This window comes from Otolemur garnettii, unplaced genomic scaffold, assembly GCF_000181295.1.
Source record: "Otolemur garnettii isolate 467f Iridium unplaced genomic scaffold, OtoGar3 scaffold00014, whole genome shotgun sequence".
Classification (NCBI taxonomy): domain Eukaryota; kingdom Metazoa; phylum Chordata; class Mammalia; order Primates; family Galagidae; genus Otolemur; species Otolemur garnettii.
This window is the reverse complement of record NW_003852409.1, coordinates 19,517,620-19,531,498: the sequence shown is the minus strand read 5'-3', so window position 1 is coordinate 19,531,498 and position 13,879 is coordinate 19,517,620. Positions and strand designations below refer to the sequence as shown.

The 13,879-nt window shown below is 45.3% G+C and overlaps 1 protein-coding gene across 1 annotated transcript in view; it reads right to left on the bottom strand.

Annotated features, from left to right (window-relative positions):
* Positions 1-1,236: 1,236 nt before the first annotated feature.
* The window catches only part of PAPPA (pappalysin 1), a 282,674-nt gene continuing 270,031 nt past the window's right edge, over positions 1,237-13,879 (bottom strand). The window contains exon 22 of the mRNA XM_012802324.1: positions 1,237-1,344. Coding sequence (XP_012657778.1) covers positions 1,237-1,344 — 108 coding nt within the window. The remainder of the gene's footprint in view (positions 1,345-13,879) is intronic.

Genomic DNA, 13,879 nt, shown 5'->3' with positions numbered 1-13,879 from the left:
TACTCTAGCCCGTGGGGCTAAGAAGACTAGGATAAGGGTAATAACGAAAGAGTCCTGGCAGTTTTGATTGTCTCTGGATGACTCCAACATCATAGAATTTAACACTGTTCTACTTGATTACAAAATCTAACACTGGCATAGACATTCTGGACTCTCAGTGAGGGTTCTAGCATCTGAAGTCCCTCAACTCCTTTCCAGGATGAGAGGCCCACCCAGGGGGGACTTCAATTCTCACCATTGAGGCCATGAAGACTTTTCTTTTGCAGAAGGACTAGGAAGTGAGGAGCTGTGGGAAAATGTGGGTCACTTTTAAGGCAGACTGTTTGGTTGTGTGGGGTTTTTCCTATCCTAATTCTACCATCTTGGGTTACTCAATGTATAGGATAGAGCAGCAGGAAAAGTAGCAGCAAATGTGGTCCCAAGGCAAGATTTGGAAAACAGGTGGGTCCTAGAGGAATATTACGACCTCAAGCCTCAAGCAGGGGGCTGGTATAATACCTTAACATTGCAATCCTAAGCCATTTCCAGCTGGGCCTCGAACCATGGAGTTGGGGTAAAATCCATATGGCAGCGGAAGAACTGGGGGCTTTGCATACCTTGGAATCTTTACCTCTTCCTGGTCCTAGTTCCCTAGAAGGTAGATGATCACAGTCCAATTTACTTCTGATCCCAAAGGACTGCACAAATGTGCAAGCCCTACATATTATGAGCCTCAGGGTTGAGCTATCTTGATATCTCAACGCTTGCTTAGTCTTAGCAGTTGCTGAAACTCTCATTCTCCCAAGGATAGGATCTTCTTGGAAATAGAAAGATTGAGTTTGTTCTCTTTTCTCGCTACTCAATCTCTAGAACTTCCCTAGCACAGATGTTTGTATGGGTGTGTATGCATGCATGTGTACTAACCACAGATGTGCACACTCCTAGATATGGAATACGTTTCTTGCTGTGGTTGTGTGAGAAATGGTTAGAGTTTTAGGAGGCTCTGGGACTGCACATTGTCTATGCAGTCCATCTCAGACTTTGGGATGGGATTCTATTCCATCATTCAACATAGCAAGACTTGGTTCATTTGCCCCCACTGTGAGTCCTTCCTGGGTAAAATTAAAGGCAGACCGGTTGGGTGCTAAGGATCCCTGGTGTGGAGAGGCCATTCTGTTGAGCAGCGGACTGTGAAATCAATACCAAAGGGATGCGGATCCTGGCGTTGGGAATTCTTTGACAACTCCTTGTCTTTCCTTAGCCATGGCTGTATCCCCGGAGGTCTTTCCGGCTATGTTCTTGGGCCTGAGGGTCCCGACAAGCACAGTCACCTTGTAGGTCACAAGACATTGGGAAGGGAGTGACCTGAAAAGAGAAAGAGTGAAGGAATGAACCAGGTGGTTTGGTCAGAGAAGCAAAACAGGGCACGGGTACAATCATCAGACTGTGGGAGCAGAAGATTCAAGTTCAAGTCATAGCTCTGCTTCTTGCTATCACTGTGAAAACTTTTATCAGGAGCATCAGGGTCATTATCATAGAAGTTTTCCACTTTTAGAAGCATTTGCTATACCTTCGGCACTTGCCATAGGTCAGTGCAATATACTGAACACTTTCCAAACGGGAAAACACCGAATCTTCTTGATGAGTCTGTAAAATAGATATTACAACCACCACCCTTTTATTGATGGGGAAACTGAGGCTCAGAAAGGGAGAAGCATTTGCCCAAAGCAGTAAGTGACAGATGTCACTTAAAGTTAGAGCTTCTCTTACTTCTCTCTGAGCCTCAGGTTCCTGTTTGTAGACCTGGTGTACTGAAGACCCATTGTGTGCGCTAAATGAGAAGGGCTGAGTAAAATCACAGTGGGAAAATGGTATGCACGATACCAAAGTCAGTTAATATAATTGTACAATGGAATACCTACCATAGAGGATGGTTGTGATGATCAGGTGAAATAAAGGATGTGGAGGTGTCTCTTAAGAAAACATAACTCTTTGTGCAAATGGGTAATTTTGATTTGGGGAGGCAATGATGAAAACCAAAGCACTATCTCAGTCAAGCTCAGACCACCTTCTGGGAGGCTGGAAATCCTGAGTAGATAATAGCTCACAAAGAGGTTTTGCACAAAATCTGAAAGGACCTCAGAAGCAAATTTTACTATAAGAAAAAGTAAGAGGACCAGAGGCCAGGTTCCCAGTCCATCCTTTCATGCACTCTGTGTCCTTGGGCTGGCTTTCCTTGCTAGAAACAGACAGGAAGAGCCCAACAGAGCAAGTGTCTTCCCCATCCAGCAGATGATCTATCTTTCCAAAGAGCACAGCACAGTCCCTGCTTGAGTGCCAGGCTGAACTAACGCAAGTGGATTTCACCTCATTGCATCATGACATTTGCATATCACTTTCCCCAGAGGGTCTCCCATCTGCGCAGATGGATTTAATGACCTCATTCGCCTCCTGCCCGGGCAGGGTCTCCAAGTACTCACATAGTCTCCAGGAGCATCTTTGTTTTTATCCCTCTCTCATGTACTTGCAGCGTCAGTCTCACTGTCTAGCTCTTCTTTCTTCTCTGCCTCTTTCCCCTCCTTCCCTTCCTCCCTCCCTTCCCCCTTTCCTCCTTCCCACTATCCCTCCCAATGTCTCTCAGTCCTGAAATATTGCAATAAATTAAAATGTAAGATCTAATATCAGAAAGAAAAGACCTAAGTATAAACCCCAGCTCTCTCACCTACTTGAGGGGTGACCTTGAGCACATGACAATTTCCCCAAGCCTTAATGAATCCATTTATTAAATGGGAATAATTAAAGCATGCACACCTCCTGAGGTTGTGATGAACAATGAAGAATGAAATAACTCATGAAAAACACCCAGCACAGGGCTTGACATGTGCTAAGTGCTCAATTCTTATGCGCACACACTGTCTCTCTCTCTCTCATTTATTTATTTATTGTTTGTTTATTGATTGATTGATTGATTCTATCCTCCCACCAATTCTGTGGCCAATGAGCAGGGACCAGGTCAATCCTGTTCATTCTTGTTTAGGCAGGACCTAAGCCATAGAGCTGCTTTTCATTTTTCCATCTCACTCTGACTCTTTCTTTGTATTTGTGGCTAGGGCATCTCTTTATTTCTCCTCTCAATTTTCATTCATCGGTGTTTGATGCCGTGGTGAGCATTTCCATAGCTCCTTTTCCCAGGTAGTACCCCTCTTCCTGCTTATAACTACTTACTGTTCTCTGTTCAAGACATTTTGTTTCCAACCTCAATCACTTTGTGGAATAAATCTAGAACATTCCGTATAGAATTCGGAATTTTACTTTTTACAACCACAATTACCTTTTAACCTTTAATAAAAGCACAGAATGTTGGATATAGAAGAGACCTAGAGAGAAAAGCCTCCAGTCCAAATGGGACAACTGAGGGCAGAGCTGTGTCAAAACCCCACCCCTCAGGTAGAGTATGGAGAGGATCTGAGGACCATCGTGGGAGTCAAAGGTCTGAACAGAGGTGCTTACTTGCTACATACTTGTGGAATGATTTAGAGAAAAGCCTTTCACTGTCATGACCCTGCGTTTCTACATCTATAAAAGGAGGATTCTAAAAATATACTGTATTTCATATGGTTATGAGGACATACAAGAGGCCAGCACATGGCCCATCACCTGCGAGATGGCTCAGTGTTGAATATGTACGTGCTGAATCAAATTTCTCACTGACTCACATTTCACCATCATTCCTGCCTGTTGTCTCCTTTCTCCCACCTCCGCGACTTGGCCGACCTTTCTGTCCTGAGCTCCCCCATTCCATCATCCAGCCCCCTCTCCTTCCTTTGCCGACATGCTGTCATTAAAATGATCCAGTTACCGCTAATGTCTTCTCTGTAATTCCCTCTGCAATTCTTTCCCATTGAGCTCTAAGACCCATTAGGGACCACTTCATGTCTGTTTTATCTTCTGTACTTCCTGTCACACCTCACACAGGTAAATGTGCAACAATTCTATCTCTTAGAATAGAATCCAATGACCTTACTGCATGTTCAAGGCCGCTCATGATCTGGTGTCTACACAATACTCAGACCTCACCTGGCTGTCTTCTTCCCCTTGCTCCCTGTGGCTTGTTTGTTTATTGGTTCCTCATATACTCCAAGTGTTTTCCTACTTTTAAAGCCTTTAGCCATTCATGTTCTTCCACCTTGACTGCTCTTTCCTGGCCTCTCCTTTTCATTCTTCAGGTCTTAACTCAAACATCACCTCCTGTCTCATTGGCCTGGCCAAAGTCGGCACCATCAGTTCCATACTACATCATGGCATCCTATTTTTATACTTGTACTGTATTGAATTACTTCTTCACCTGTGTGTCAGCTCAGTCTGACAGGGGCCATGTTTGTTGTTGAACGGAGTCTTCATGTACCATATAATAGGCCCCCTAGGGACCCAAGAATGGATAAGTAAGAACAATGGACATGCAGGCAGAATATAAGTCAGGAATCCTCTGCTCTTGCACTCACTTGCTGGGTGACTTTATACAAGTTACTTCCCTTCTCTGGGCTTCAGTTTCCCTATTTATATCTATAAGAGTTGGTCTTCATGGCTTCTCACTTCCCATCTGGCTAATACCTCTTCAAAGGTAGAAAGCAGAGCTCTGGCCAGAAAGGAATTAGAAATGTAGACATTGTCCATAAAACCCATCTTTCATGATCCCCTTTCTGTCCCCTCTGGTTCCATTAGCTTCTCCAAAATTATCAGCTGGCAGGGCTGTGCCACCAGTGAGCACCTCAGGCTGATCCACCCCCTCTGGCTGTGCTAGAAGGCTGTCAACATTCTCTTCCCTCCCCAGGCTAGTCCAGGCAGTTCTAGCACTTCCCAAATAAACATGTCTGGAAACGGTGTTCCAGACAGAAGGAAATCCAATCAGAACACACAGTCTAGAAGGTTTGATCTCAGGAGGCAGACCCAGAGCCTCCCTGTCCCTGCCACATGCTTGTCAGTGCAGCTGAATTTACTGTGAGCTCACCAGAAATTTGGGAGTCAGTTGTGGGTGCCACACAAGGACTGCATGACTTCCAGCAAGTCCTTGGCACCCTGTAGACCTCACCTCCCCTATCTGCAAGACAGATGCCTTTATCAAGACCTCACAGCATTTTAGTTAAGAGTCGATGAAATCATGTCATTTCATCATGTAAGCCAGCCCCATGCAGGTACACAGCGTCCTGTTCCTTCCTATTGCCCCATGCCTGTTCAGAGCCTGCCTTAGGGTCTCCTCTTATCACAAGCTTCCTCATTGATCACAGATCTAAAGTTGAAAAGAGAACAATGGAAATTCCCAGGTATTCCTAGGTCTTACCTGAAAAAGACTCAGGTGGGCTCTGTCCTACCACACAGAAGTATTTTGGAGACAGTATTTTGAAGCTGTCCATGCAGGTTCAACCAGTGTGTTTACTGTGCACATAGGGAAGTCATTCCCCAGAGCTTTGCACATGCTGGGTAATTTGTATGTGCCAGCTCGTTGACTCTTCACAGCCTTGTGAGGCTACCAGTATGAGACACCCAATTTGCAGGGGAGGCTTCACAATTAAGGCCAAACAACCTCACCCCAGACCCCATCCAGCACCAGTCAGTAAGTCCATGATGCATGACTGTAAACCCCATTGTAGTCATTGAGTTTTTCAGCAAGTGAGAGTCAAAAGAAGGCATTTTCTTCCCAACCTGGCAAGACTGACTGCTGTTTTGTCTTTTTAACAGCCAGTTGCTTTTACCTCTTATGATGTGCCTGGCACCAAGCTAAAACGCAATGTGCATTATCTCACTCTTTCCAGCAACCCTAATAAGGCAGCTGTTCTTACTATCCCTATTTTACATCTTAGAGGAAACTAAGATGCATAGAGGTGAGTCACTAGGCCAGTAGGTGGCCTGGGACATGCCTCCATGGTTGTAACCACTCCTTAGCCCCAGCCCCCAGCAGGAAGGATGGGCAACAGTCACTGTCCTCTCTTTGCAAAGGAAGAAACAGAGGCATGGAGAGAGAAACCACATCCTGATAAAATCAGAGCTCTGAGCCTGATGCTCAGATTCCCCGACTCTCTAAACAGCTTCCCACCTTCTCCCCCAGATGGCCTCCCAGGAAAACCTATCATCCACAGGGTAAACTCCAAGTTGACCAGTTTACATTTGGGGATTCCCAGTATCTTGTGGCCAGGCTGTCCCATAAGAGGCTCACCCATCCTCTCTGGGATTCTGTTAAGAAGCCAGGCCAATGCCCAAGGGCCAGGATTCTCTCCTCTTTTTCTCCAAAGGTGTTCAGGCACAGAGGTTTCCCCCCTTGGCTGAGTTGCCCAGGTTGGCAATTCCAACCATGAGTGCTGAGTGCTTCAGGGGACATGGCTCAGGCAGGTATACCACAAGGCCTGGGTTTCAGGTCCAGGGCCTGGGGCTGGGAGACAAGCAGGGGCTGGGTCTGACTCTACAGGGAGGTCACAAGCAAAGAGTGGAGGCGGTGGTGTGGAAATTAGAAGCTGGCCATGCTGATGGTCAGAAAGCCTTGACTCTGCCACCTGCTGGCTACGGAACCTTGGGGATGTCACATCACCTGCTGAGTCTCAGGTCTTCATAGCATTGGGGGAAAGAGTTAATGAGACCAAGTAGATACAGGTGTGATGTCAGGTGTGAGAGTTCCTTTGTATGTTTCTCAGAGATAGGAAGACAAACAGGACACAGAGGCTTTAAACAAAAGTCTTGTTTAAAGGCAGATAAAGTGGTCCTGTGGATAAAGGCAGGATACAGTGGAGAAACTGTAGATGGATTGGAGGAAAGTCCTGGCCAGGTAAGAAAAGGCCTTGGCTTGAGTCCTCACCCTGTTGTGACTTAGTCTATCAGGCAAGTTACTTCCCTTTTCTGGGCTTCAGTTTCTCTATCTGTAAAATGGAGATGACGACAATCCTACCACACTGAAGAATTTTGGATAAATTATAAAACTGAAGTAAAGCACTTAGCACAGTGGAAGTGTGGTCAAAAAATTTGAAGATGGTGGTGGTGATGGTGATGGTGACACTGATGCTGCTGCTGGTCTTGATGATGAGGTTGATAGTGGGGATGGGGCTGATAACTTCTGGGGACATACGGGTCAGATTCCATCATAGGAACAAGGTAGCACGAGTATGTCCTTCATCCACCGAAGGCTGTACTTCAGATGGGGGCGGTGGTGAGAATCATAATGCTCCAGAAGGCCAGTGATTGTTGCACATGACAGTTTGTCCAGTCTGCTTAGCCACCTGCCTGCTATCTCTTTCTCATCCTCTAGTTAAGCAGACAAAGCCGCTCTTTCAGGAAGCTTTCTAGCATCCTCCGGACTGGCTCAAGTGTTTCAATCCTCCTCGGGCACCCCCATGACTCTGTGCATAAAGTTCGTACTCTCTGGCTTGGGTCATAAACGGCTTGCTCACCCCTCAAGGCTCAGACTTTTTCCTTCCCTCACTGTGCTCTGGCCATACTTGGGGAATTATAATTTCCTTAATACTCTCCCTGATGTGAGGGCCTTAGCACAGCCTGTTCTGTATGCCAGAAAAACTTTCCTCTCTCCCACGTCTGTTAGTGGTCCTCCCTCCTTCTTATACCTGGGTAAGACCTTCTGGAACCTTGATGTCTCACCCTTGGTGTCACCTCTCCTAGTAAACCCTGCCAGTCCTCCTTATTTGCTATGTCTGCATGAGTCCTTACTAGGCTTCTACATGTCTGGCCACTCATCCATAAGACATGCGCTTGGTGCAGCTGGGGCCAGGTTCACCTCTCTCCTGACCCCTGGCCTAGCACAGTATCTGTCACACAGCCTGCACTATGTTACATTCACTCACTCAGCAACTACTTATTTGTAGATGTTGAGTACCTATGATTGGGCAGGAAAGAACGAGGTACAGTGGAACTTAGAACATCAATAACAAAAGAGATACACATTCAAGAAGCGTAGGGACTGTCTGAGGATAAATAGTGCATCCAGTGTGTGCCAAGGTGATCAATGTTCAGGAAGGAAGAGAAAAGTGCGAGGCAAGTGGGCATGGGGGTGCTGGGGTGCTGTGGGGTGGCGGTCAGCATGGGGCTCATTGAGAACATGACACTTGGATGAGCACTTGAAGAGGTGAAGGAGTGAGGCACGAGGAAGAATAGAGAGGGGTGCTCTTGGCCAAAGGAATAGCCACTGACAAAGGCTGCAAGGTAGGAGGGTGCCCAGCTTATGCAAGAGACAGCAAGGAGTTCAGAGGGTGTGAGTAAGGGTGGGGGCAGGGTCAGAGAGGTGACGGGAGTGGACAAAGCTCATGGGGCCTCACAGGCCATTGGGAAGACTTAGTTTTTATTTGAATAAAATGGGGAGGCACCATATGGCTTCATATAGAGATGTGATATGATCTGACTTGATTTTGGCTGTTGGGTCAAGAATAGACCCTGATCTCTGATGTACGTCCCCATGCCAGCAGCCCACCATCTTGTCCACAAAGGCTATTGACACTCTACTAAGAAGGCTGCATTCCATCTGATTATTTTGATTATCTTCCCATATCTTACAGTGTTACTAACCTCCTTAGAGCAATATCCTACAAGTTGGGTCTAACATCCTGTGCTAAGAAACCATGTTCTCACTTACGTAGGGTTTCCAGAATAGCAAATAAATATCAGGCAATTGGGTATGCCATTGTGTGCTGAGATGCGGTGCTGGAATTAACCTCTCCTTAGTCTCTACGAGTCTCAGTCCTAACTAGTATTCATGTTTCCACTTGAAGACTATCTCACCCAGAAGGCCATGGGAAAAGTCCTTAGACACACCTTAGAAAGCCTTGTTATACTAAGCACTTGGACAGGAATCCAGTCTAAATATCAAGAGGAAAAACCCATGAAAAGTCTGGCCTTCCCAAGGTCTCAGAGCAAACAAGTCACAGATGGGGGACAACACACCAACTCCTCAACATCTTCCAGAACCAGTTTATCAGCAGCCGCCTAAAACACAACCACAACTCACGTTCTAGGCTAACACACCTGAGAAAGCTTCAGTAGGCTGAATATGTTAAAGTGGTTTCCCCTTCCTCCTTCACACCCCCAACACATGCTCACTTAGAATGATTCCAGTTATGAACCAATTTTGTTGCTGTTGTTATGAAGCAAAATCATTGGAGTGACTGTTCTGGAAATCTGCCTTGTGTCTGGGGCTCTTCAAGGCTCCGACAGGAAAATAATAAACTGACATCCTGAGAAGGTGAGTCCTACCCCTTCCTGCCTGCCTCACACTGCAGGCAGGTGTCTGGGTGGGAAACTGGACAACCCGTCACACAGAGTTTCCTGCACTGTCTAGCTCTTTGTCGTGCCAGCAGGGCCCAGGTCACCCCACAAGACAGATGTGGAGAATAGTTGGTGACTGTACAGACAAATAAAGGGAGGAAAGATGAAGGAGGCAGACAGGCACCAGGCTGGGCCAAGGGACTGGGAGGCCCCAGCTCAGGGACCAGGAAGAGGCTTAGGGGGAAGGCTGGCAAGAAAGAAGTCTGGGAGAAGGTGCTGAAGCTTAACCATGGGCCTGGCCTTCGTACCAAGAGCTCCATTCCAGGAGGTCCACAAAACTAGAAGCTGACTCTCAAAGGAGGGGGGTGGGGGTAAGATGCAATGTCCTTGCAGCAAGGTGTTCAGAAGGGTTAGAGGCAGGTGCCAGGGGGTTTAAACTTGCTAGTTTGCATCTCAGCTCTGCTACTTACTGGCTGTGGGACCACAACCCTTCCAGGCACAGTCTCATCGTCTATAAAATGAGGACAAGAAGTGAACACAACAGGGCAGTTGTGCTGATACGACATGTGAAAAAAAAAAAAAAGCAGTGAACGTGATGCTTGGCAAACAATAAGCTCTCAATAAATCTTAACTATCATAATTTTTTTGTAGTTAGGACATGCTAAATCTTATATACAGCTCTGTCAACTTGTACAAATTATTCCAAGTTCTGAGCTTTGATTCTCTACTTTGCTGTACTGTTTTGAGGTCTAAGTGAGATAATACACCTAGAGACCCCAGCCATAGCCCAGCATAAAGTTAAGTGCTCAATTAATAGAATCTTTGTGATTTAGGGAAGTGCCTGAAGCATATCTGCCTGCGACTCAGTTTCTGAGTACCAGCCTGGGGGCTTCAGGGAAAAAAAAATTCCCATGATGTAGCACTAGGGTCAAGGGCACAGATGGGAGCTAAACAGGTCCAATAGGCAGGAGTTGGGGGATGAGAAGAAGGAAGCCCCTCTCCTGCATTAAGAGCCTTCTTAGTTGGGAAGCTGAAAATAGAAACCAGAACTTTCTTCTGCCCTGTGGACACCCAGAGGAAACTCCTGTCTGAGCTTCCTAGGATGTCTGGGACAATGGGCAAGGCTGGAAGCCCTACCTACTCCCGCCCTGTCTCTGCTGCTGGGAAAAGCTGCTTTCCTCTTTGCCAAGGGAGGGGTCCCACATCCAAGATTCCCTGGCAGTCTGGACTCATGGTGAAATGTCTCCAACTAGAACTGGAAGGGTCGTGCCCAGGTGCACCAAGGACACAGGCCTTCCCTACTGCTGTTCTCTTGTGAGACTCAGCCTTGGGCAGGACAAAGAAGGGGGTCTTGTGAGTCAGACAGAACTGGGTTCTGATTGGAGCTTCACCACTCACTAGCCAAGTGAACTTGGGCAAGTCTCTGAAGTACTCTGAGTCTGAACTGGTTTGTCTGTGTGATGAGGACAATAGCAGAAACCTGTCAGGGTTGACATGAGGATTAAAGAGGACCACAGAAGCCAAGTGTCCAGCAGAGTGGACATTGCATGGCATGTTATGTTATTATTTATTTTCTCCATCTTTTACCATGTGTAAACTAGTCTACTGCAGAAAGCATTTGTCCAACAAAGGATAAATGTTTCAAGAAATTGGAGTTTATTTAAAAGTTGAAGTGGAGCCAGGCGGGGTGGCTCACACCTATAATCTAGTACTCTGGGAAGCCAAAGTGGGAGGATTGCTTGAGCTCAGGATTTTGAGACCAGCCTGAGCAAGAGCAACACCCCATCTCTACTAAAATTAGAAAAATGAGCCAGGTAGTAGTGGTGCACACCTGTAGTCCCAGCTCCTTGGGAGGCTGAGGCAAGAAGATTGCTTGAGCCCAGGAATTTAAGGTTACGGTGAGCTATGACACCATGGAATTCTACCCTAGGCACCAAAGTGAGACTCTGTCTCAAAAAAAAAAGTTAAAGTGGGACATGAAAATTGTTGGAATCTCCAGGAATCTCCCCTTTGAAAAGCCTCAAACACCCGTGAACAATCAAAATAACTAAGGCAAAGTCATATCTGCCACAAGGGAGGCCTTTACTCTAATCCATGTGTCAAATACAGCTCTAACAGGTCCGGCAAATACAGCTCTAACAGGTCCTCTCCCTTCTTTTCCCAACCAGTATGTGCTGTGACCGCTAAGTCCCTTTCTCCTTCTTTGAGACTCAGCGGACGTGCCACTTCCTCAGGGGAGCTCTCCCTGGCCTGCACACCATTCTCCACAGGTGCTACACTTTTTCTTCATTGTCTCTCCACACAGGTAAATTAAAGGCATAATTGCGCTGTGGTGGGTGCCTTTAGTCCCAGCTATTCAGGAGGCTGAGGCAAAAGAATTGCTTGAGCCCAAGAGTGTGAGGTTGCTGCGAGCCGAGCTGTGAGGCCACAGCTCTCTACTGAGGGCAACAGAGTAAAACTCTATTTCAAAAAAAACCTTTTTGGAGTGGGACTTCTTTAAGTGGCTTACTCTTTCTACAGAGTGCATGGTAGCAATATGAACTCATGACATGAAGGCTCAGGTGTGGATCCCAAAGTACCCTAGTAACTTTAGTGTATACATGTGTAAGTAAGCAAGTCACTGTTTTAAGACTCTGTCCCTGCACTGGGTTCTACTGCAGCAATTTCAGACTACCAGGCCCTGAGATAAGCACTGCCTCTTCTCCTCTGGGACCTCTGAACTCAGAATCAGTTAGTTCTGAGTGTGTTCCCAGCCTTTATTTAGTAGTATTATTATTATTGTCCACCCAAATTATAAATGTAGTTTGGGCTTTTCATGCTAAAAAGATCTCCTACCTTCAGCCATTGTTTTTTTCCTTTTGGACAGTTTACAGATTACAGACAGCCAAGCTCCCTCCACCCAAAGAAATGTCTGTACCAGATGAAAGGCGTGAGCAACTGTGCCCAGCCTCTAAAGTTTTCTCATGTTTTAGTACGTAAGTTACAGTAGGTAGAGAAATGATTATTATTAGAACTGTTATTTATCCAACTGATAGTGCCCAATGGTGTCTTAACTCTACAAAAATTTCTATTTAAAACAAAAACCTCTTTGTCCATTCACTTAAAAATTGGCCTGTTTCAATGGATTGAAATAGTTTTGTAGCCTGGATTTGTTAGGAAACAGGCATTGAGAATCTTAAGTACACTTACGCTATAAAGGGGTAACTAGAGCTATTATAAGATTAAGGGTGATGATATCCATTAACATCATTATTTACAATTATACGAAACAGAAATAATCCAAAAGCTAAAAGTAAGAGTCGAGGTGAAGGTCGTGTGCACTATTGTACCTCCCAACCAGATAATAAACCATAATACAGCACAAAGAGAGGTGACAAGTTTCTACGAACATCAGAGAATTCCTTTGTATACTGTTTCCTTTGCTGAGTAAATAAAACCAAGCAGAACAAGATCTCAACCTGGAAATGCAGTCACGTTACATAGACACATCTACCTCACACTTAACAAAGTACACAGAATAAAATACACCAAAAAGAAAGCAATGGTTATCTTTGGGCTGTAAGGCAAAGAAGTGAATTTTTTTTTTTTTGTTTCTTCTTTCTGGATTTTTCCAAAGGTTAAAATATGTATTATTTCATAATTGTGTAAAACAGCACAATTTTTTAACAGAAAATGAATGTTATTCTCTTAACCAGAAAATGTTGTCTTTCAGTGTTTTATCAAAAACCCAACCCAAAACCAAAAAACAGGGTAGGCATGTTGAAAAATGTTACCCAGATGGGACTGAATGATCCCAGACGGCCTCAGCAACCCTACTTGTCACCCAGAAGATTTGGTAATGGTCTCCTCCTTGGGTCTTGCCCCATTCAGCCCCACATTCTAGGTTAGAACATCCTTCTTGAAGGAACCAACTCACTTACAGACGTTGTAATATAAAAGGACCTGGACTGGAAGCCAGGAACCCCTCTCTCTATCACTCGCTCTGCCACCTGGGCCAAATCATTTCTCCCTTATGGTCCTTAGTTCCCCATCAGTAAAATGAAAAGTTTGGGCCACATAAGCATAGGGGGCTCTTTAACGATGACTGACTGTGATTCTTTGCTTTTTCTGTCTCAGAAACTCTGTTTTGCCTTCCTTAAAATGAGAGATTACTTTAAATGATCTTTGAGATCACATGATCTTTCAGCTCAGATGAGTATAAAAATAGAAACAGTTTCCTATTAACTCATTCATTAAGAGATACGAGAGCTTTTCCCCATGTAGGTTGGCCAGGTTTATCTCCTCTCTCCCCACATGTGGCTGTAGCCCCAAACTCTGGTCTCAGCTCTACTTTGGGGGAAATGGTAGGTGGCCACTTTCTTGGACTGGGTGATATGCATCTCATTTGAATGCTTCCATTTTTCCCTATGTATTTGAAAACCCCTATGTGTATCTTAACACGCAAAGAAAGAAAATCATGACCACATCATCACCCTCCCTTATTTCTATTTTCTAAGAAAAACCAAATAGATTGTAAAATTTCCTAAGGTCATACTTGACCTTATAGGGAATGTCCAATTTTCTCTTTCCTCCTAGGCTTCATCCATTCCCTCCCCCCAAATATGTATTCTCTCTAGAATTTTACATACCAGTTTTCTGCCCCAAC